This window comes from Caloenas nicobarica, chromosome 27 (genome assembly GCF_036013445.1).
Source record: "Caloenas nicobarica isolate bCalNic1 chromosome 27, bCalNic1.hap1, whole genome shotgun sequence".
Classification (NCBI taxonomy): Eukaryota; Metazoa; Chordata; class Aves; order Columbiformes; family Columbidae; genus Caloenas; species Caloenas nicobarica.
In genome coordinates, this window is record NC_088271.1 from 1,592,259 (window position 1) to 1,612,554 (window position 20,296).

General features: G+C 66.1%; 2 protein-coding genes across 5 annotated transcripts; both read right to left on the reverse strand.

Moving 5' to 3' along the window:
- Positions 1-11,308: 11,308 nt before the first annotated feature.
- Positions 11,309-12,709, reverse strand: C2CD4C (C2 calcium dependent domain containing 4C). Its single transcript, XM_065652284.1, has 2 exons — positions 12,693-12,709; positions 11,309-12,581 (listed from the first exon to the last, which is right to left on the reverse strand). The coding sequence occupies exon 2, from the start codon at positions 12,560-12,562 to the stop codon at positions 11,309-11,311; it is 1,254 nt and encodes a 417-aa protein (XP_065508356.1). The 5' UTR covers positions 12,563-12,581; positions 12,693-12,709.
- Positions 12,710-15,205: 2,496 nt separating this feature from the next.
- Positions 15,206-20,045, reverse strand: SHC2 (SHC adaptor protein 2). Of its 4 annotated transcripts, none has more exons than XM_065652271.1 (13): positions 19,458-20,045; positions 18,721-18,791; positions 18,282-18,342; positions 17,978-18,097; positions 17,809-17,862; positions 17,525-17,576; positions 17,225-17,351; positions 16,892-17,072; positions 16,742-16,808; positions 16,485-16,649; positions 15,929-16,230; positions 15,675-15,811; positions 15,206-15,526 (listed from the first exon to the last, which is right to left on the reverse strand). In XM_065652271.1, exons 1-12 carry the CDS (start codon positions 20,043-20,045, stop codon positions 15,683-15,685), a joined length of 1,917 nt encoding a protein of 638 aa, XP_065508343.1. In that variant the 3' UTR covers positions 15,206-15,526; positions 15,675-15,682. The 4 variants fall into 4 exon arrangements, with proteins under 4 accessions (XP_065508343.1, XP_065508341.1, XP_065508342.1 ...); XM_065652269.1 differs by having other exon boundaries at positions 15,206-15,532; XM_065652270.1 differs by having other exon boundaries at positions 15,206-15,547.
- Positions 20,046-20,296: the final 251 nt, after the last annotated feature.

Here is a 20,296-nt window from a genome sequence, read left to right on the forward strand (position 1 = left end):
CCTCACCCTGGGGGTGTCTCGGGTGTCCTGGCCTCATGCTGTGGGACCCGCAGCGGGTGGAAGGGGCTGCTGCCTGGGCCAGTGCTGGCCCTTGCTGGGTCTCTGGGGACCTGGCTGACAGGGGCTCCAGCAGCCGTGGGACCCTGTGGCACGGGGGGGACACCAGGATGGTGGAGCCAGGTGGAAGCTCAGACTTGGGGTGGCTGTGGGGCTGCTCCGCAGCTCATTAACGGGCTGATGCTGGCACCTCGTCTCCCCTCCACCGCTCCCTCCCGCACCGCTGTTTTGACATGACGTGAGCTGCAGAGCAGAAAAAAATAATAGGGGCCTTGCTGATTGGAGCTGAGGCACCGGGAACAGGGGACAGGGCAGTGCGGGGTGTCCCTCTGCGGGGTGCAGGGCGGCTCCGACACCCCCGGCTGCAGCCGGGAAGGGCGGTGCGGTGGTGGGGGGCGGCAGGGGGTGGTGGTGCTGGCGGGCAGGGGTGCAGGCAGCCGCGGCCGTCTGGGCTCCGTGGCTGTTGGCTGTACCTGGGGTGCTGCTGTGCCTCCGTCCTTGCCCTCGGGGAAGTCCTGGAGGAGCTGCAGCCGCTCTGGGCAGCACAGAGCGCCGGGGCCCCCATGGAGGTGTCCTGGCTCCTTGGCTGGGGAGCTGCTGCCGATGGGAGGGCACAGCACGGGGGGCACGGTGCGGCTGCTGGGACACCTCCAGACCCCCCAGACCCGCGGACCCCCGGCATGGCACTGCGGGAGCTCTCCCGGCCGGGCTGCCCGAGCCCCCCTGCTCTTCCAGCAGCAGCTTTTGCCTCCGGGGAGAGCGCGAGGAGGAGAAAAGCAGATTAGAGCTATCGCTGCATCTCCACGCGCGAGCCGCAGAGCTAAATGTCAGATCGCATCTGACACAGCACGGGAGGGGGGACGAGGAGCCCGGCGTACCCCTCGCTGGGGTGGCAGCTCTCGAGGCGTGGGCAGAGGGGCTGCGGCTGGGCACCCGCCCGGCCCTGGGCGCAGAGAAGGGACACGGCCAGCGCTGGGGTCCCCGTCTCGCCCGGCTGGCACAATCCCAGCTGCAGCCCCAGAAACTTTCCTCCTCCGGTTCCCATGGAAACGAGGAATTTTCTTCTCCCCAAAGTTGAGCTGGCAGCGGGCAGGGACGGGCAGTGGGCAGGGATGGGCAGCCGGTGATGCCGGCGCTCACCTGCCCAACCGACGCCCTGATGCCGGAGCCCCCTGGACAACCTGCTCGGTGGGAGCGGCTGGTTTGGTGGGCACGGTGCTGGTTTGGTGGGCATGGTGCATCTGCGGCTGCACCGGCCCCAGGGCCACTGAAATCCTGGGGGCTGAGCTCCAGGAGCTTTTCCATGGAATAAATGTGGAGGAGACAGGCTTAGACAACAATGACTAAAACTAAGCTTCAGTAAAAATTAACTCCAAGCAGGGGAATGTTCCAGGCGCTGCCATTCGCTGTCGGTAAAAATAAACCTGCAGGTTAAACACAGCCTTTTCCTCCTGGGTGCTCACGTGCTGTATCGGAGAGCTTCCTCCTGGTGAAATGATTAAAAACCTAAAATCAAGCACAAACCCCGAGGTGTGCAGCATGGGGTGGGGAGCAGCCCAGAGCCCCGGAGCACCGTCCCTGCTCGTCCCCAAGCCCCGTCCCCGCTGCACCAGCCCAGGAGCTGCTCGGCAGGTGCCGGGGTTGGCAGAGACCCGGGCAGCTGCCGGGGCCGTGCCGGTGGTGCCACTCACGGCACTGGCACCGGTGCAGGGAGCCAGCTGGCGGCGCGGGCTGGCAGCATCCCCGGAGCCTTCGCCCTCCCCGTGGGAGGTGCGAGATCTCGCGCTCGGCTTCGCCCCCACACCACCGCCCGCTGCCCTCCTGCCCCTGCCGCGGGGACCAGGCGTGCCAGCGCCCGCGGTGCCGCCAGGACGGGTGACATGGTGCCCCGTGGGACGGGGATGGGAGCGGGCGCCGCTGGAGGTGGTCCCTCCCCACCACCGCTCCCGCGCCCCGGTGGGATCTGGCACCGTGGGGCAGCGGTGTGACTCCTCTTGGCACCGAGCAACGGCCCCAACCCGCCGGCCCCCACCGGGCATCGGCCCCTGGGCCGGGACAGGGTCCCCGCGGCCCCTCGGTGCCCGGGGCCACCTCGTCAGTGCTGCAGCGGGCGGCCAGCGAGCACCCACTGGGCGTCTGAAATCTGGGGGGAGATGAAGCATTGGGTGGCCCTGGGGCTCACTGTGATCCGGCGGGGCCCGTCCCCGTGCCGGCCAGCGCTGGCGTTGCCCCCCGGCCACGCAGCCCTTCGGCTCCTTCCCCCCACCTGCCGCTCGCTCTGGGTTTCTAATTAGCGCTGCTCTGTATATTCAGATAGCGGGAGCCCAGAATGGAAACGTACAGGTGTCCCCTTGATCCAGTTTCCATGGTTGCCGCATTGAGGTGGGGGCCACATCTTTTTTTTTGTTGTTTAATAATTTTATTACAGTGGCTTCAATCTGTTGGCAAAGGAGGAAAGGGGGAGAACGTGGGGGAATAAAAATGCTGGATGAGAAGGCCATGTTCCCGCGGCTGGGTTTATTTGCTGTCATTCTTTTTGCCTTGTTAGCAAGCACCGGTTTCCAAGATGCTCGAAGTCAAAGAGCTCGGTAACGAGATCCCAGCCCTCGCTGGCGGGGGAACAGCCTGGGCAGCCGCGCCGGAGCCACACGAATGCCCATGGGCCACCTCATCGGGAGAGGTGGCCCCTGCAGTGGAGGGAGAGGAGCAGGACGGCGCTGAGCTGTCCCCACCCCTGCTCCTGTCCCCACATTCCTGTCCCCATCCCCATCCCCGCTCCCCTGCCCAACAGCTTTTGTGGAACAGGCGTTAAAAAAAATGCAGAAACAGCACAGGATCAGGAAAAATCTGCTCCTTGTGCCACACCATGCGGGTCGGCTTGCCAAGCGCATGGAAGAAAGAAATCCCCTTTCCTCCTTGCGCTGACACCGTCCTGCGCTGCGCCAGGCAAACACACGCGTGGAGCCACGGACTTATTACTCTCCAGTAAATGTTCTTTTCTCTCCTGATTTGTTTCCCTTAAGCTTGATGTTTTCCTCTCCTGCTGCCCCAGCCTTTTTAGGCTGCAATTAAAACCGTGAATCAAAGCCGCATGGTGCAATTAAAACCACACACAGGATGCGGGATGCCACGGGGGAGCAGCAGCCGCCGCTCAGCTCCGCTCACGCACCCGACGTCCCTGTCCCTGGGTGTTCCTGTGGCACAGGAAAGCCACGACGGCGGCACCGGTGCGGGCTCAGCTGCACCACAAAGGTCGTTCTGCTGCTCCTGGCATCACCAGGTCCGCTGCCTGGAGGATGTGCTGAGATGCATCCACTCTGGAAGCAAAACGAATTTCCCAGCTGTGAGAAACATTAAACATATGGAGCAGCTCTGTTTGGTGCCTGTTCACTGAGATTAACTCTCCCCGCTGCGGGGCAGGGCAGTGACTGTCCCTACACGGGACCCTCCAGACCCCACGGGTGGGGGACATGCTGAAAGCCGCTCGCTCCCCCCTTCCCTGTGGTTTTGCTCTGGGACGATCCTGGGGATGCAGCTCCCACGAGCGAAATCTGGAGCCATCATGCTGGCTCGCATCCCCATCCCAGCAAAGGACTCAGGGGACGATCTGCACCGCCGGTGCCTGCTCCTGGCCCGGCGAGCGCGGCTCCGGGTGCCGTGTCCAGCCATGGCGCAGGCTGACGCCGCCGGGGCCGCGGGACGCAGGTCGGGCAGCGCTGCCGGGCAGGCGCATTGTTGGTGCGCGCGAGGTGTGATGGCAGCGGTGACCAGCGCCAGTGCCGGGCAGAGCTCGGAGGGGCCGGATCCTGCTGCGGAGGGGCCACTTTGCCGCACGCTGAGCTGCCCTGGAGCAGCTCGGCAGCCGGTGCAGCGGGTAGCGGGAGTTCCCAGGAGCGGGGCTGAGCCTGCCCAAGGGCGAGACCCACCGCCCCCACCTGCCCCAGGGATGCCCGAAACCCCGGCGTCCCCGTGGCACCTGCCCACAGCCCGTCCGGGCGCCGCCGGGGCACGGCCCCGCAGCCGCCCTGCGCAGAGGCAGCTCCAGCTTTGGAAATATATAGTAACAAGTGAGCACAGGCAGCAGAAGTAGCAAAGCATATGGTAGGTGTTGGAGTTTATTCCTGTCGGTGAGTGTCAGCAGCGACAGACGGCTGGGGGTGGCAAAGCGAGAGATTTTGGTAGGTGCCCGTGCAACACCACCCTACGGATGCTACAGCTGCGGCGAGGGTGGGGACCCCGACACCCCCCGCCATGTGCCACCGCGGGGGCACCGTGTGCGCAGGACCCGCCGCGGTGACGCTGTCCCGGCGCCGGCAAGGAGCAGCTCAGGGCTGCCCGCACCACGGGGACGTTTGGCACCGGCGGTGCCTGCGGCTGAGCCGTCCCCAGCCTCACCGCGCTGTGCTTAAACCACAGATAATTCGGCTGCTCCCGAACAAGCAGAGCCCCGTGAACTCCATCCACCCCGGCTGAAGATCGCCCACCCGATGCGAGGAGGACCCGGGGAAGGTGACGGGTGCCGCTCCGCAGGCCCGGCCGGCCCCAGCACCAGCGGTGCCCCCGTGGCCACCATGGGAGCTGCCCACCCAGCCCGGCCCCGCGGGGAATCGGCCCCAGGCCAGACCCGCACCCACCGCCTCTGCCGGGAGACGCCGCGGGCAGGCGGCCAGCGGCCGTGGGAGGGGAACAGATTGTCCGCAAAAAAGCCCGTCAGCCCTCGAGTGGCAGCTCGGAGCAGGATCTACGGTGGGTTTACACCCCGTTCGCCTGAGCCTGCTGGGAGGGTCTGGGGAACAGGGCATCCCCTGCACGGCTCTCCCGGGGTCTGGTACCGTCCCTTCCGTGTTGTCCGGACCAGGGCAGGGAGCAGGAGCTGCCAGAGGAGGGTGATGCTCTGCCGGGGTCAGGCTATGGCAGCTCCCCATGCTCTGCGGTTCTGGCACCGCGGCAGCCCCCCCGCCTGGGGGGCGGAAAGGGGCAGCCCCAGCAAGCACTGGACCAAGCACAGTCCTCCCCTGGCACAGGTGAAATAAATACTCACCGAGCTGCTCACCTGCTGCTCCTGTTCCTGCTAATTGCAGTGTTCTCACTTCACACTGATGTGCTTGATAAGATTAGTGATTACAGAAATCTCATATGGCAATTGGATTGAATTGGGAGCTGTGTGAGGGAAATTGGACTGAGCTGCAAATAGGAATTAATTATAACCTGGCAGCAGTGAGATTTGAGGTTTTGAATACATATTTTTATGTGTTTCCTGGTGCAACCTCTGCTTTTGTCGCAGGTGCAAGAGGTGCGGAAGGCTTCCCTCACAGAGGGGGTGTGCTCGCTGCCGTCCGGGCTATCACAGGGACGTCGGTGTGACAGACCCTGGGCTGGGACTCCCGTGCTGCTCCAGTGCACACGAACCCGGCCGGCAGCATCTTCCCCGGGAGCGCGGGCTGCGGAGCCTCTGCCCTCCCTGCTCTCTCCTGGCAGCAGCCGTGCTCTCCATTACCATGGCAATGCCAGACGAGCTCCCCGCAGCGCGTCCAGCGCGGTCTGCGGGCGCTGCCTGTGCCGGGCAGGCTCGCTGCGATGGCAGACACGGTCCCACACCCGGATCGCACCCGAACGGCACCGGAGCGGGCAGGGGCATCAGCACAGCCCCGAGGGGCCGCGGGGCTGCCGCTGCCCCGGGACCACCGAGGAGGGAGATGGAGCCGTGTCCCCTTGCCCGGGGACCTGGCTCTGGCTGGGGAAGCAGAGGGAGACACGGAGTTGGCCCTGGCCAGCACCTGGAGCATCTCCCAGCCCTGGCGCTGGGGGTCTGGCCGGGTGGTCCCATGGCAGCACGACCCGCTGCAACGCGGTCACCCCTGCCACAGGAGCCAGCGAGCGCATGGGCAGCCCCTGGGCGCAGAGATCAGCCCGAAATGCCACATCGATTGTCACCTGTCCACACCGATATTCGAGTGTTTGCCAGCAGACACCGGCGTTTAACAAATCCTCCTGTCTGCTTTGTTTATGCCATTTTTTTTTCCCTCCCACCTGGGCCTATTTGACGCTTTGGGCATTCTGTAAACATTTTGAAGGCAGCATTTAAAACTCTAGCAGGCAGCCAGCACAGAGCAGTCACTGGAGACAGAGCGGAGAGGCAGGGAGAGATCCCTCATCCCACAAAGCAGCCTCTGCCCCGGCGCGCTCCCCAGCACGGTCCCACACGCTCCGTACACCCCAGCCCCAGGCCTGAGCCGAGCCTGGGCTGGCTCCAGGGGCTCAAATTAATTTCTCCTCTGCCGAGGAGACGGGGAAGGAGAGTCTGAGGCAGCGCTTCCCAGCTCCTCGCTGCCTTTCCCTGGCTGCGCCGGCAGGATCTGGCCCTTGGCCCCAGGTCCTGTCCAGACCGCCAGCCTCGAAGCCGAAGAGTAAAGCTCAGATGGAAAAGCGAAATACAAAGAGCGTGCACCCCAGGGCTGGCAATGACAGGCAGCGCTACCTGCCCTGGGGACATCCCAGCAGCTGCTCCTGCAGCGCTGGCTTTAGTGAACCACCAACTGCCGCGGGGCTGACAAGGAGCCCCAGGTCATCCCTGCTCCCAGCAGAGCCCTGTGTCCCCAGCCTGGGGCTCCGTGTCCCCGGAGGCGCAGGGACCGCCAGGGACGTGGCACAGCCCGGGGTGCCGGGGTGCAGGAGCCCGAGGGGGGAATCGCTCTCCTCTGGCTTTGTCTCTCGCCTGATGTGACTACAAGGGATTGTGGGATTCAATTAAGTTCTGTTTTCCTCCCAGTAACAGTGGGAGTCTCTCCTCCCCGCTTTCCAACAGATGCGCTGCCATGGAAGACAAATGCCTGCAATAAGCCGAGGAGCGTGTGCCGGGGGAGGCTGATGCTCGCGTGCAGCCGGAGCAGCCCCGGGCTCGCTCGCCACTTCCCTGCCGCACGCCCACGCCGGCGCCCGCACGGTCCCACATGCAGCACGTCCCACCGCCCAGGGACAGCCGGCAGGTCCCCGGTGTCCCCCCGCACCCCCCAGTGCCCCTCGTGCATGGAGGATGGGAAGGGATGAGCTGGGCACTTGCTGGCCCTGGAGCAGGACCCCCTGTGCAGCCCCCGCACCCCCAGCTCCACGTCTGCCCCGGGACGGGGGGACTCACAAGGGCGGCTGCTGCCAGGCCAGGGATGTATCTGCGCTTCGCAGAGCTGTCACCCCTCGCGGGGCAGCGATGGCTGTGGGGGTCTCACCCCAGGTGGGATCCAAGGTTTTCCAGTGCTGTCTTGCATTGCCTGGTCCCCGGGGACCCGCTGTGCTGGAAGGGGCCGGTTGTGCAGCCCCGCACAGTGGGGATGCAGGCAGGAGAGCCCCCGCCACGGACCGGGCGGATGAAGGTTGCCAGGCAACAGGAGGATGCTTTTTCTGACCAAAACAGTCAATCGGCGGCCGGGTCGGGTGGGGGGGCACAGGGCCTGGCGGGGCTGGGGCTGCCTGAGGGGGCACTCAGGGCTCCCCCAGACCCGAGAGCTCCCAGAAATCTGGAGAGGAGAACCAACTGTTGCTGCTCCATTCAGCCCAAAGCTGCCCTGGCCCCAGCCCTGCCGAGAATGCCCGAGCATCGGCTGGGGACAGCGCTTGGCCCTGGGACCCCTTGCCCGGCTGGGCGACAAGGCAGGGACAGGGTGTCCCCCCATGGGGACAGCCCTGGGGCCTCCTGCCTGGGAAACCCTCCCCAGGGGAGCCCCGGCCTCACCACACACCCCGCATGAGATCGAGCCCCTAATTTGTCCTCTCCCTCCCTCGCCAGCCATCACGCACGCAGCTGAATGAGCTCCAGGCAATTTTCTCAGAAGTTGAGTCCTCGCATTGTGGGAACGCAGGACTAAAAATAGCCGAAGTCTGTGTGCGCGTCTCGCCCAGGTGAATCTTGCTCTGGAGATAAGGGCAAAGGAGGCGGCAGCTGCCACCGGCTCCTCCGCATCCAGCCCTCTCCCCTCTCTGCCTGAGTTTCCTGCACACATCGTGCTGCCCACGCGTGCTGTCCCTGTGCCCGGCTGCACCGGCGCGGGGACCCCCGGCCAGAGAACCCCCTGTGCGGGGGAGGCTCCTGGGGCTCCAGCATTGCCAGTGATGGGCAGAGCCGCTCACGGCTCCCGCCCGGCAGCTTCCACTTCAGAACCTCACCTCAGCACGACCCCAGCCCTCCCAGGTCCAGCCCAGGGTGGGGAGAAGCAGCCGCGATTCCTTCCCACAAAGACACAATTACAAATTCAGAGTTAAATCTTCCCCCACAAGACACCCCTCTCCACCCCTCTGGCTGCTTCCAGCGCTTTGAATGTTGAACACTTTCCAGGGATTTTTCATGTGTTCATGCTGACCCCATCCACTCTAGTTCAGACTAACTTAATCAGCCTCATTTTATTGCTAACTGCTGTAGCTTTACACCTCTAGAAAAAGCACTGCTTAAATTATTGGCACCTGCCAAGCCCTCACCACGCTGCTTTCCCTGCCCCCGTGGGGGCAGGAGGAGAGAGGGTGGATCTGTTTAGCTCTCCCAGCTTTTATTTCTACCAAAAATGACAAATTATTAGAATGGTGGAAATTAGAAAAATGGCATTTAGGTAACAGACAAACCTCCCTCTTTTCTTCAGCAGCATCTGGTTAAAAGCACATTTTGAAATTGAAGGTGGGGAAAAAAAAAACCCCGAAACAACAGGGTAATGTGCTGAATGCCAACAGCCAGCAGCACAAGGGGCAGGCTGGGGGGGCTGGAAGGACCCCCCGGGAAGGGGCTCTCCCTCGCCCCAGCCCCCAGGTCCCCCCGAGCAGGATCAGCCCCCTTCCCCACATCCCCTGTTCTCCCCCGGAGATTCTCTCCCACCTCACCCCGTGGTCGGCAGCACCGGGAAGAGATGCCGAAGCGCTTTGAGCCCCTGCAAGGCTGTCGGGAATGGGCAGCAGCGCCCAGAGAAGCAGCTGCTGGGCAGTGCGGGGGCCAGCGCTGCCCCCCATCCCTCCGTGACACAGCAGGGAAGACAACGGGGCTGGGGCGACGCCGCAGCCACAATGAACAGCAAAGGGAACGTCTTGGGGAAACCAGGAGCCAGGGCACAACCTGCATCTGTTTTAGAAATGACTTTATTGCACTAAAAAGGGGAAGTCATCTGTAAACAAGCATTCCATTCAGGTATTAATATATTAGGGTTTTTTTTTTTCCACTCCAAAAATGCATCATTAAATCCAGCCACAGAAATATCAAAGCAGGAACAGTAAAAAAGAGCTACAGGGCAGGACAGACCTAGCCAGGCCACGTCCCGGGTCCCACACCCCCCGCAACCCCCGCCAGGCAGCCCTGGGACAGGCGGGGGGGACGGCCCCAACCCAAGGAGCAGCCCAGGGCCCTGCTCGCATCACCTCCCTTCCCCATACCCAAAGGCACACGGCTCTGCCGGGGGGGACGCGTCACCCCCAGCCTTCTCACAGAGCACCAGAATCTTTGCCCGGCTCCTGCTCCCCCTCCCCTCGCAGCCTGGGGTCCCCCCAACACCAACAGCACCCGGGTCCCGCCAGCCCCTTGCAGGCACAGAAGGGGGACCCTGGCAGCACCCTGGGGACCGCACGGGGCTGCCGGGGGGTGCACGGGGCTGGGGCGGCAGCAGCCAGCCGGGGTCCTGCTTCTGCCCCGGGTCTGCTCAGGGGCAGGGTGTTCATCCACAGCCCATTTCCCCGTCTCTCCCTTCCCAGAGCCCCCCCTTTCCCCCAGAGCACTTGGGGACCACGAGCATCCCCGTGTTGGCTGCTGGGGGGGGACGGTGAGGAGCCCCAGGTGGGAAACCCCCTGCAAAGGAGGGACATGCCTGCTCCTTCAGTCCTGCACGGTTTGGTTTCGGCCACAAGCTCAACAAACAGCCACAATCACCCCAAATCCCCCCGACATGCAAACACCACGCAATCAGAACCATGCCTCACGTACCTGAAACATATTTACAGACAGAAGTAAAACACGCTGGGAAAGATCAGCCTTGGATATAAATAGCCAACACTGAAATCTGCCATCTGCTGCAAAGGACAAGGAAGGAACATCAACTGCCACCGACAGAGGTTAACACAGAGGGACACATGTGTGCGTGTGTCCACACGTGCTGCAACAGGCAGGGACAGGAGCGCCGCGAATTCTGCTCCTTTCCACAGAAACATGCAGAGCCCGAAGCAACGGGTAACACCACACCAAACAACAACAAGGCGCCGCTTTTATCCCCCACAGCATTTCCCCGCTGGGCACTGGGGCTTCGTGGCCCCATGGGACACGTCCCCCCACCCAGCGGGGGCAGCGGTTCACAAGCCAGAGCCCCCCCGGTGAGGGAGGGCAGAGGGTGGGGGAGCCTCAGCCACAGCCTGACCCCCGCCAGCAACCCCTGGGGACATCCCCAGAGCCACCAGCACTCAGGGAGGGCTACTCCTGTCACCCCAGCTTTTGTCAGCAAGTGTGTTGGCTGCGACAGCACCCAGGGCAAGGGGTGCCAGGCCCCCCATGGCAATGCCAGCCCCACAGAGAGGGGCTGGGCACAGGCAATTTGGGGGTTTGGGCAAACCCAAAGCCCCTGGAGCTCCAGGAGCAGTTTCCTGCAGGGTGTCAGCAGCGGGGGGTGCTGCCGGGGGCGGGGGGGACATCCTGGGAGGCTGTGGGTGTCAGACCAAGACTTGCACATCTGTGCAGTCCTGCAGGGCTGGGGAGAGTGTAGGAAAGGCTCAAAACCCACACACCTGACTCATCCCCCAGGGTCACCTCCCTTGGCCCACTCTTGGGTCACCTCTGCAGTATTTTCTCTGCAGTTTCCAAGACTAGAAACTTGTCTTTTAAATTAAAGCTGAGACTGACGCTATCACCTGCCTCCAGCAGCCGGGGCTTTGAGAGAGGTGGCAGTAAGTATGCTACAGAGATCTACCCACCTCCAACCTTTGTGCTGGCCAGCTGGGAACGTGGGCACCAGGGAGGGAAGAGCCCAGCAGGTGACATCCATCTTTCCCCGTGGAGACGGGCTGGTGCCTCCCCGCTGGGCTCCAGGAGACGCAGCCCCAGGGGGGAGCAGAGGGGAGAGGCTGCGGCTGCCAGCCCTGGCCGCCCCACCGCAGAGCCCCACAGCAGCGCAGCCCCAGGGACCACGCGCTCCGCCACAGCCCAGCCCTCCTCCGAGGGGCCCTTCAAACCCGCTCCGAGGCCGGGGGACAGGCCGGCCCCCCCGGCAGGCAGGGTCCCTCCAGGGCTGGCAGCAAGTGCCTACAGGCAGGACAGGAGGGAGGTGAGCGGCAGCTCCTTCTCCCCCAGCAGCGTGTCCCGCTTCAGGCTGCTGCCCTTGTTGACCACCTTGAGCTTCAGGGACATCTTCCTGGCGTGGCCAGGGCCCAGCCCGTCGAAGAAGAAGTCCTCGTTGAAGATGGGGTTGCGGCTGTTCTTGACGATGGTGCTGCGCTGCTTCTGCAGCTTCCCGGGGTTGAGGCACAGCGAGACGCAGCAGTTGATGCTGCGCAGGTCGACGAGGGCATCGTAGAGGTCCTCGGCGGAGACAAGCCGCACGCGCAGCCGGGCGTTGGAGGGGTCGTACTCGGCGGTCAGGCGCAGGCTCCCGCCCCGGCTGAGCCGCAGGCTGTGCTCCCGGTCACGGCCCGGCGGCAGGTCCAGGGGCAGGAGGGCGGCGGGCGGCTGCCCCCCGGCTGGGGCGCTCCTGGAACGGCGCTGGGCGCTGGGGCTGGTGTCGGCCGAGCTGTCGTCGGTGGACAGCGAGCTGTTGCGGGCGACCGAGTGCTTCAGCTTGATGACCTTGGACTGGCTCTCCTGGCTGAAGATCTTCAGCAGGGAGACGGAGCGGGAGAGCAGTGGGGAGCCGAAGGGCGAGGACTCGGCCGAGGAACACGTGTCGCTCTCGCCGCCACTGAAGTAGCGGCCGGGGTGCATGAGGGCTGCGCCCAGGTCGGCGGGCGCCCGGGGGCCGCTCTCACCGTTGAGCTTGGCCCTGCGCTGGGCACTGGGCGAGGTGGCCGGCGAGGGGCAGAGGCTGCTGTGCTCGCTGTGGAAGAGCGACTCTTTGCGCCGCGTGTGGGGGCTCTCCACCAGCGTGGCAAAGCCGTAGGAGGTCTGCGCCTTGGGCACGTAGGGCAGCGACATGGCCGTCTGCGCCTGCGGGTCCGCGTTGGTGCTGAAGTCCCCCTCAGCCGTCCAGTCCTCGGCGCTCTCAATCTGGATGATGTGCCGGCCAGCAGCCCGTGGCCGGGGACGGCTGGAGAGCCGGGGGCTGCGCGGGGGCTTGCGCCCGGCCAGGTCCTGCTCCGAGGCCGAGGGGCCCAGGGCGGGTGCTGCGGGGGGCTCCGGGCCCTCAGCCTCGGCAGGTGCTGCGCTCAGCTTGGGCGGGATGAAGAAGTCGGGGATCTTGTCAGGGGTGAGGACGTTGCTGTAGCGGGACCCCCGCTGGGACTCCTCCGCACCCCGGGACCCACCGTTCTCCGCCACGCCGCGCAGCCGCTCCAGGAGCCACATGTTGCTGCCGGGTGCGGGGCTGGAAGAAAACGCAGGAGCAACGCTGTCACCGGGGACCGGGGACCGGCAGGGGCAGACTGGAGCCGTCAGCCCGGGGAACAACCGGCGGCACCAAGAGACAGGGACTCACCAGCCCGGGGGGTCGGGGACAAGGGTGGGAGGGAACCGGCCGCACCGAGGAACACGGAAACCCAGCAGCGCGGAAGGGACGGGAGGGAACCGGCCGCACCGATGGGCACCGGGACACGCCAGCCCGGGGACAAGGGACGGGAAAGAACCGGCCGCGCCAAGGGACGCGGACCCGGCGGCGCCGCCGGCCCCGAGCGATGGGTCGCGACGAGACGGGGCGGCCGCGGCCCACGGGGAGCCGCTGACCGGCCGCGACGCGGTGCCCGGACCGACCGACGAACCGACCGAACTACCGACCGCCGCGCTGGGGAAGTTGCCGGAGCCGCCGCACCGGAGCGGAGCCGCCGCCGCCGCCGCAGCCCGGGCGGGGCGCGCGCGGACGCGCTTTTATACGGCGGCGGCGGCCCCGCTCCTTCCCGCGCGCCGCCGTAATCCTCCGAGCGCGGCGCCCCCGCATTTCCCCGCGCCGCGCCCGGCGGGACCGGCACCGGCACCGGCACCGAGCCGGCCCGAGCGGCCCCGGGGTGCTGATGCTCAGGGGCTGCGGGGGTCCGGCCCCGGGACACCCGGCCGCCCGCTCACGGGAGAGCCTAGGCTGGGATGGGACCGGGAGCGGGGCGAGGGGACCCGGAGGCAGCGGCCCCGTGGTCCCCCCAGCCCCTCCCGCCCGGAGCGCGATCGGGGACCGAGGCCGGTGGGACGGAGCCGGTCCCCCTCCGGGCGCAGCTCGTTCTCCCCTCCGAGCTCTTGAGCTCATCAAAGCGCTGAACAAAGCCAACAGCTCTCCAAGGCGCTCGGAGCTCAAGGACTCGCTGAGTGCATTAAGTGGTTTAATATCGTGGCTGGAGAAGGGGAGAGGCAGTGCCACATGTCACACATCTCAGCAGCACCTGGCAGAGCCAGCGCTGGGGGAGGACACGGCCCAAGTGGTGCTGGGGGCAACGGGGCAAAACGTCAGCAGGATTCACGGAGCGTCACTGCAGGTCCCGGAGCTACAGGGGGAGCAAAAGGGGGACAGGAGACACTCAAACCAGGGTGATCGGCCCCAGCCTAGCTACCAGGCGGATTTATAGCTGTTCCTCCCTGGCTGCTGGCCTGTGGATGTGTCAGGCTGCAGGGATGGCACCGTCACCCCACGGCAGTGCAGGGCTGGGAACAACCACCGGGAAGGAGGGCGAGCCTGGCACGGTGGGCGCATTCAGCTCCTCCGGCGGGGCCGCCGCAGCCGGGCAGCGCATGTGGGAGGCGGGAGGTCTCGGCTCCCTCTGCATCCTGACTTGGAGCTGAGCCCTGGGTCCCGTGGGGGCAGAGGGGCCAGATGGAGCCCGGAGAGGAGGATGAAAGGGAGGGTGGTGAACAAAAGGCTGGTGTTTGCCTTTCCTCCACCCTGCGCAACGGTGGGTAAACAAGGTGCAGAAATGGTTGAGTTCCCTGGTGATAACAAAGAGTGCTGGAGCTGGGCCAGCCCGGCCCACTCGGCTCAGGGCATGGAGAGGAGCCGGGTGCTCGGAGCTGCCGCGCTGAGCTCGCCTGGGCTCGGCTCGGGGTTGGGCTGCCGGGTTCCAGGCAGAAAAGGAGCTGCAGCGGTCAGGCAGAGACACCGAGGTGTGTCGTTCTGCAGTCGCTCTTCTGTGGCTTCCAAACCTTCCCCAAACACCTTGGCCGTCCCGTGGGCTGAAGGAGCAGCTCTGAGAGGTGTGTTACTCCCCTTCAGCCTGGCGTTAACTCTGGAGCCTACAGACTGCTACTCCAAATGCACCAGCAGCCGCCAGCGCTTTCAGCATGTACCGCTATCTGCTTCGTTCCACCATCGCCCAGCTCCAGCCCCCGCAGCCCCCTCCTCCCTCACCCTCCCCTCGCCCCCGACCCAGCGAGGACCAGTCCAGAGCAGAGCCGCACTGGGAGCGCAAAGCACACAGAAAGAAATCTGGTTTCCAAGGGGAGTACTCTGTGGTGCACTGACTGCATTATTCATGTCCATACTTAACTCAATCAAGGCCTCGTATTTGTTTAAATGGTTTTTTGTTTTTTGCTTCTCAGCAGCACCCAGGGGCCAGGGCAGAGCCAGCAGCAGCTGGTGAAAGGCACAGGCTGATTCTCCGGCAGCAAAATAAGAAAGTTTGGGCTCTCGCTGCCTTTTCCTGCCTGTGCTATTGAGGGAACGGCGCAATTATCTTTGCAGATGCATTACTACATGACAAAAAATAGCAGCTGAGATGGAAGCGCCACGTCCCTGTAGGTATTCAACTATCAATGGAAAATTACACATTCATTACGGGGCTTTATTTAGGGGCTTATTTAGTTCATTGACTCAGCCCGCACCCAGCAGCCCCGTCCCGGGGGAACCGTCCTCAGTGAGGGGCAGAGGATGCCGGGGTGACCCTGCTCCCCGAGGTGGGTGCTGGCAGCGCGGTGGCATCACCGGGCACGCGGGGCAGAGCTGGGCAGGCCACGGGTACCCGCTTGGGACAGGGCAAGCAGAGGGGACCCAGCAGGACCCAGGTCCCAGCACCGTGCCTGGAAGTGGCAGGAACAACCCAGGCGCTTCGCTCATTTCCAGGTTTAATTAGAAACATATTCCAAACCATGAACCCGCACCCCGAGCCAGACAGGCTGGAGAAGGGGCTGTGTATGCCATAAAAACCTGCCGAAGTCCCAAGCCGGCTGGGGGGTCCCTGGGGGCCGTGGGACGCCTCCCTCCCAGCAGCCCTGGCCGTGCCGGCCATGCCGATGGCTTGTCCCTGTCCTGCGTCTTCCCCGCAGCAGCTTCATCCTGGCCGCAGCCTGGGGAGGGTTGCAGGGGGTTCAGGCCCATCGGGAGTCCTCGCGTGACAGCTGCTCCTGGGGACAACCCAGCTGGAAATGTGGGAGTGACAGAGACATCCAGCACCACCGGGCTCCAGTGGAGGAGTGTGGAGGGGCCCCGGCTTTGCCCCCGTGCTGCAGTGGGTCTGGCACAAGGGAGCTGGTCAGGGGCTCTTACCCCCGGCATCACTGCTTCCTCCGGACAACCTGGCGGAGATGCAGCTCGCTTTCCGCAGCCATGATGGGCTGCTCGTTCTGCCGGTGGTGGCTGATGAGGTGGCTGATGCTCTCGAACAGCACGTCCTTGGTCCTCACCTGGGGCCGGGGGCACGGCGGTCCTGAACCCCGGAGAGCTGCCGCCTGCACGGGGGCTCCACGCAAACCCTGGTGCCTGCTCCCCATCCCCATCGTCCCCCATGCCCCCGCCCTTACCACGCCCTCGGGATCCACCAGCAGCAGGTGCTTGGGCTGCCCGCTGTGCATCCCGGTCAGCACGTACTGCCCTGGGTTGGTCAGGCTGTCGCGCACCAGGAAATCCCCGTCCGCCTGCAGCAGCCGCTCCGCGTCCCGCCGGCTCATCCTGCCGTGGTACCACGGCTCCCGCCGGAGCTGCTCCTCCGTGGGGGCGATGGGGGCCTTCCGCGTGGGGGGGCTCGGCCACTGGTCCTCGATGGGGGGGCTGGTGCCGCCCCCCGCGATGCACTCATGGAGCTTCAGGGCATCCTCAAACGGCCCTGCAGGAGCCGGGGGGTGCGGGGTGTCACCCTCCCAGGGCATGGCAGGGACAGCACCGGGCCAAGCAGCAGCAGCAGGACCTGCGGTTACAGCTGGACCCACCTCCGGGACGGACCCCGCTGCGCCATGGCCACACCAGACACGACGTTGTGCCTGCGCCCAGGCACGGAGGGGATGGTGCCACCTGCCATGCCCCAAGCACAGCCCTGCTGCCCCCGGCTTGTGTCCCCCCAGCCCCTGGCACAGCGCTTACTCATATCAAAAAGGTCCTTTTTGGGGCTCTCATCTGGCACCCCACGAGCTGCCACCTCCGGCTCCCAGGCGTCCAGGCTCTGCGTGTTCACGTACATGTGCTCCTCGTAGTCTTGCAGCCCCAGGGGGTGGCCGTCCGCCTGCAGGTACCCATCGCAGGGCTGACCTGCGGGGACCGGGATCAGCAGCGGCCAGGGCAGGGCAGAGCCGCAGGGACCCTGCTCACGGTCCCCAGGGTCCCCCTGCGGCGGTACCCACCCTGGCTCTCCAGGTCCCAGGGTGGCCCCGGCTGGCTGCTCTGCTCTCGCCTGGCTGCAAACCCACCCTGGGGAGAGGAGACAGGGTGGGTGCTGGTGGGACCTGCCTGGGACCCCCGCGGCAGCGCCGGCAGCAGCCCTGGGTGCCCACCTGGCTGGGCGAGCTGGAGCCCATGGGCTGAGTGCGGACATGACCCAGGATCGTGCCGTGCCAGAGCCGGGAGTCGATCAGCCCCCCCGGGGGCGGCTCCTTCCCCGGGATGCTGTTGTAGTAATCGTGCTCAGCTGCCTCCTCGTCCTCCCCCCAGGCCGACTCCTCCGCACCCAGCGCCCTGCAGTGAGGATGGGGCGGCTGGGGACACCCTGCCCGGCTTGGACCCCTCCCCACACCTGCAGGGACAGGGGCTCCCAGAGCGACCCCCAGCCAGGGGACGTGCCCGGGACAGGGGGTGCGGGGCCACGGCGGGACCCCCCACTCCCCTACCTGTCCGGGGGTGCCACCACCTTGGGGGGGCTGTGCAGATACTGCTTGAAGCGCAGCTCGAAGGCCTGTCCCACCGTGCTGATGACGCTCTGTGCCAGCCCGTCGCAGCACTCCAGGATGTGGCAGGCTGCGGACAGACAGACGGACAGCTCGAATGTTTCCCCCACACACTCACCACCCCCTCCAGGACTGCCCTGAGCCACCCCTCGTGCCCCCACGAGGGATCCCCTCCTCCAGCCTTCATCCCCCAACGCATCCCTCCTCTTCTGCACAGCTCCCAGGCGCGCAGGCCAGCGTCACCTCTCTGGTTGATGGGGTCCTTGGCGACGTAGGCGACGTAGTCCGTGGTGTCCTGGGGGCACAGGGGATGCTCAGGGCCGGTGTCCTGCTGCTGTGTGGGGAGCAGGGCCAGGGGTGCCAGGGCAAGGGGACAGGGTCAGCCCCAGCCCCACATCCTGCCCAGGGACCAGGCTTCCCCACAGTTTGGTTCAGCCACGGGACAGGCAGTCCCTGTCCCCCTGGCCCCTGTCCCCGCTGCTCCTGAGGGACCGCAGCTGGCCAGGGCTGGGGCGTGCGCATCTCACCGTGTCCCCACCGGAGGCAAAGGAGATGGATTGCATGTGGTGGTTGGCGATGATCTGCAGGGGGGACATGGCCCATGGCAGGGTTTGCATGGGGGCTGCCAGCACCCCGGTTCGCAGGAGGCAGATGGCTGGGAGGCGACAGGGCCGTGTCCCCAGGGACGGCTCTCACCTGGCGCGTGGTGGGGATCATGAGGTTCAGACCGTCAACGGAGATGTTGACAGCGATGCTCATGCCAGCGAAGCGGAGGTTGCTCTTGCCCAGGATGGAGAAGAGGGCTTTGTTGGGAGCCTGATGGGCGGAGAGGAGCATGGGGGTGATGCAGCCCCCCAGGAACAGGTTTTCTGGGGTGAAGGAGGCAGAAGGGTGCCTCAAGGGACCGCCAGGCTCTGTCCTGCAAACTGGGCAGGCACCCCCAGCACCCTGTCCTGCAGGCCCAGCTCGCTCAGGAGGGTCGGGCTGAGTGGAAACTCACCTTCTTCTTCCAGATGCCCTTCACGCCTGGCACCGCCTCATACAGTCTGTTGATGGCTTCCCTGCAAGCCCCGGCCAGTTGCCGGTTACCCGTCACCGGTCACTGCTGCAGGGCTCTGCCCCTTCCCAGCTGCCTCCCCCATGTGCAGGTCCGCGGGGTCTGGGGCCATCAGCCCCCGCAGCCCCGGGTGCTGCAGAGTCCCTGCAGCGCTGCCCCATGGTGCGTAATCCCAGCCATGGCCACCTCCCTTCTCCTTTTTCCACCCATCGATCCGTGGCAGTGCCCTTCAGCCGTGTCCCCGCGTGCAGGGCAGATCCGATGGGGCAAGGCTCCCCGTGTCCCCCCCTTTCTGCAGGGCCCCAGGGAGGGGGAGCACCCCGGGCTGCTGGGGGCTCCGGGTGGTGTTGGGGTGCGGGAACGTGGGACTGCGCGGCCGTACCTGGTGACCTGCGTCCGGGTGTTGAAGTCGAGGGACCTCATGGAGCGCAGCACCTCGATGCACCCCATGTACTGCGGGGGCGGACACGACCAGAACAGCCTCCTCTGGCCACCGTCGCCAGCCCGGGGCAGGCGATGGAGAGGAGGGGAGGAGCCGGGTGTCAGCGAGAAGGGTCCCTTCAGTGCCAGCTCCAGGGCTCTTACCCCAGCGCGTGGCATCCTTACACCCTCCACCTCAAAACGCCCTATCGCATGCTCAGATCCTGCACTGAGACCAAACAAACTCATCTGTGTGCTCTGGCTTGTGCTGCCCTCGTAGGGCCTGGGTCCCAGGGCCAATCCTCAGCCCAAAAAATCCCCGGGCCCCTTGCCCATCCCAGGCTGGGGCAGAGACTGTGTCACCTCTCCCAGGGTGCGCCAGACAATGTGGGCAGCCTAACAGGGCCGGGCTACCTGCCATGGGGCAAGGGGACCGCAGGCTGCGCATGCTGGGGGTGGCTGCCCAGGACGCCCCCCAGGCCGGACCCTCACCACATCCCCTTGGCCACGGTCACGGTGCCACGGGCTGCCGTGATGCCCGTGCCACAGCACGTCCCGCGGGACTCTGGGGACGCGGCTGCAGCCCTTGCTGGCACAGCCGGCCCTGGGCCAGCCGCGGGGAGAAGCGGGCAGAGCCGCCGAGCCGGGACACGCGTGGGACCGGGAGCTTCGCGCCCTCCCGCAGCCGGCGGAACTTACCCGGACGATGTAGGAGACGCCGGGCCCCAGCACCCGCTCGTCGGGGTGCAGCCAGCCCTGCGCCGGTTTGCGGATGAAGCTGCCGCGGCGGCTCCACTCGTCCCCGCCCGGCCGGGCCGCCTCCGCCCGCGCCGCCCGCGCCGCCCCCGCCGCCCCCCGCGTCCGCCCGCCGGTCGGCAGCGCGCAGGGCGCGGCGCACAGCGGCTCGCAAGCGCCCAGCACGGCGGCCAGCGCCGAGGGGGCCCCCGCGCTGCCGCCCCCCCGGGCCGCCGCCGAGAGCTCCCGGCCGGTGCCGGCGGGGCCGCGGCCGAGGAAGCCGGCGGAGCCGGGGAACTTCCACTGCGGCATCCGCGGCAGCAGCGCGCAGAAGGTGGTGCCGGGCTCGGGCTCCTCGCCCGCCGCGGGGCCGGGCTCGGGGGCCGGCGCCGGCATGGGGGCGGTCAGCGGCTCGTCGCGGAAACGGTCATACTTGGGCTCCGGGAGCATGCCCGGGGCCGCGCCGCTCCGCTCCGCCGCTCCGCTCGGCCGCCGCCGCGCCGGCTCCCGCCCCCCGCCCGCTCCCCCGGGGCCGCGCCGCGCTGATGTCATGGTGCGAGCTCCACCGCCCCCCCGGCCCCCCCGGCCGCCCGCGCATCCCCCGCCCCCCGGCCACGCCGGACCCGCGGCCGCCCCAGCATCCCCCGGCCCCCCGGCCCCTCCAGCATCCCCCGGCGCTTGGCCCCCCCGCCCCGTGGTCTTGTTCACCCCAGATCTGACTCCCGCTTGTTTTTATCTGGCTGGAGAACTCAGGCAATAAAAGCACAATCATTTTCTTGCTTCTTTGCCAGTGTCTGCAGCAA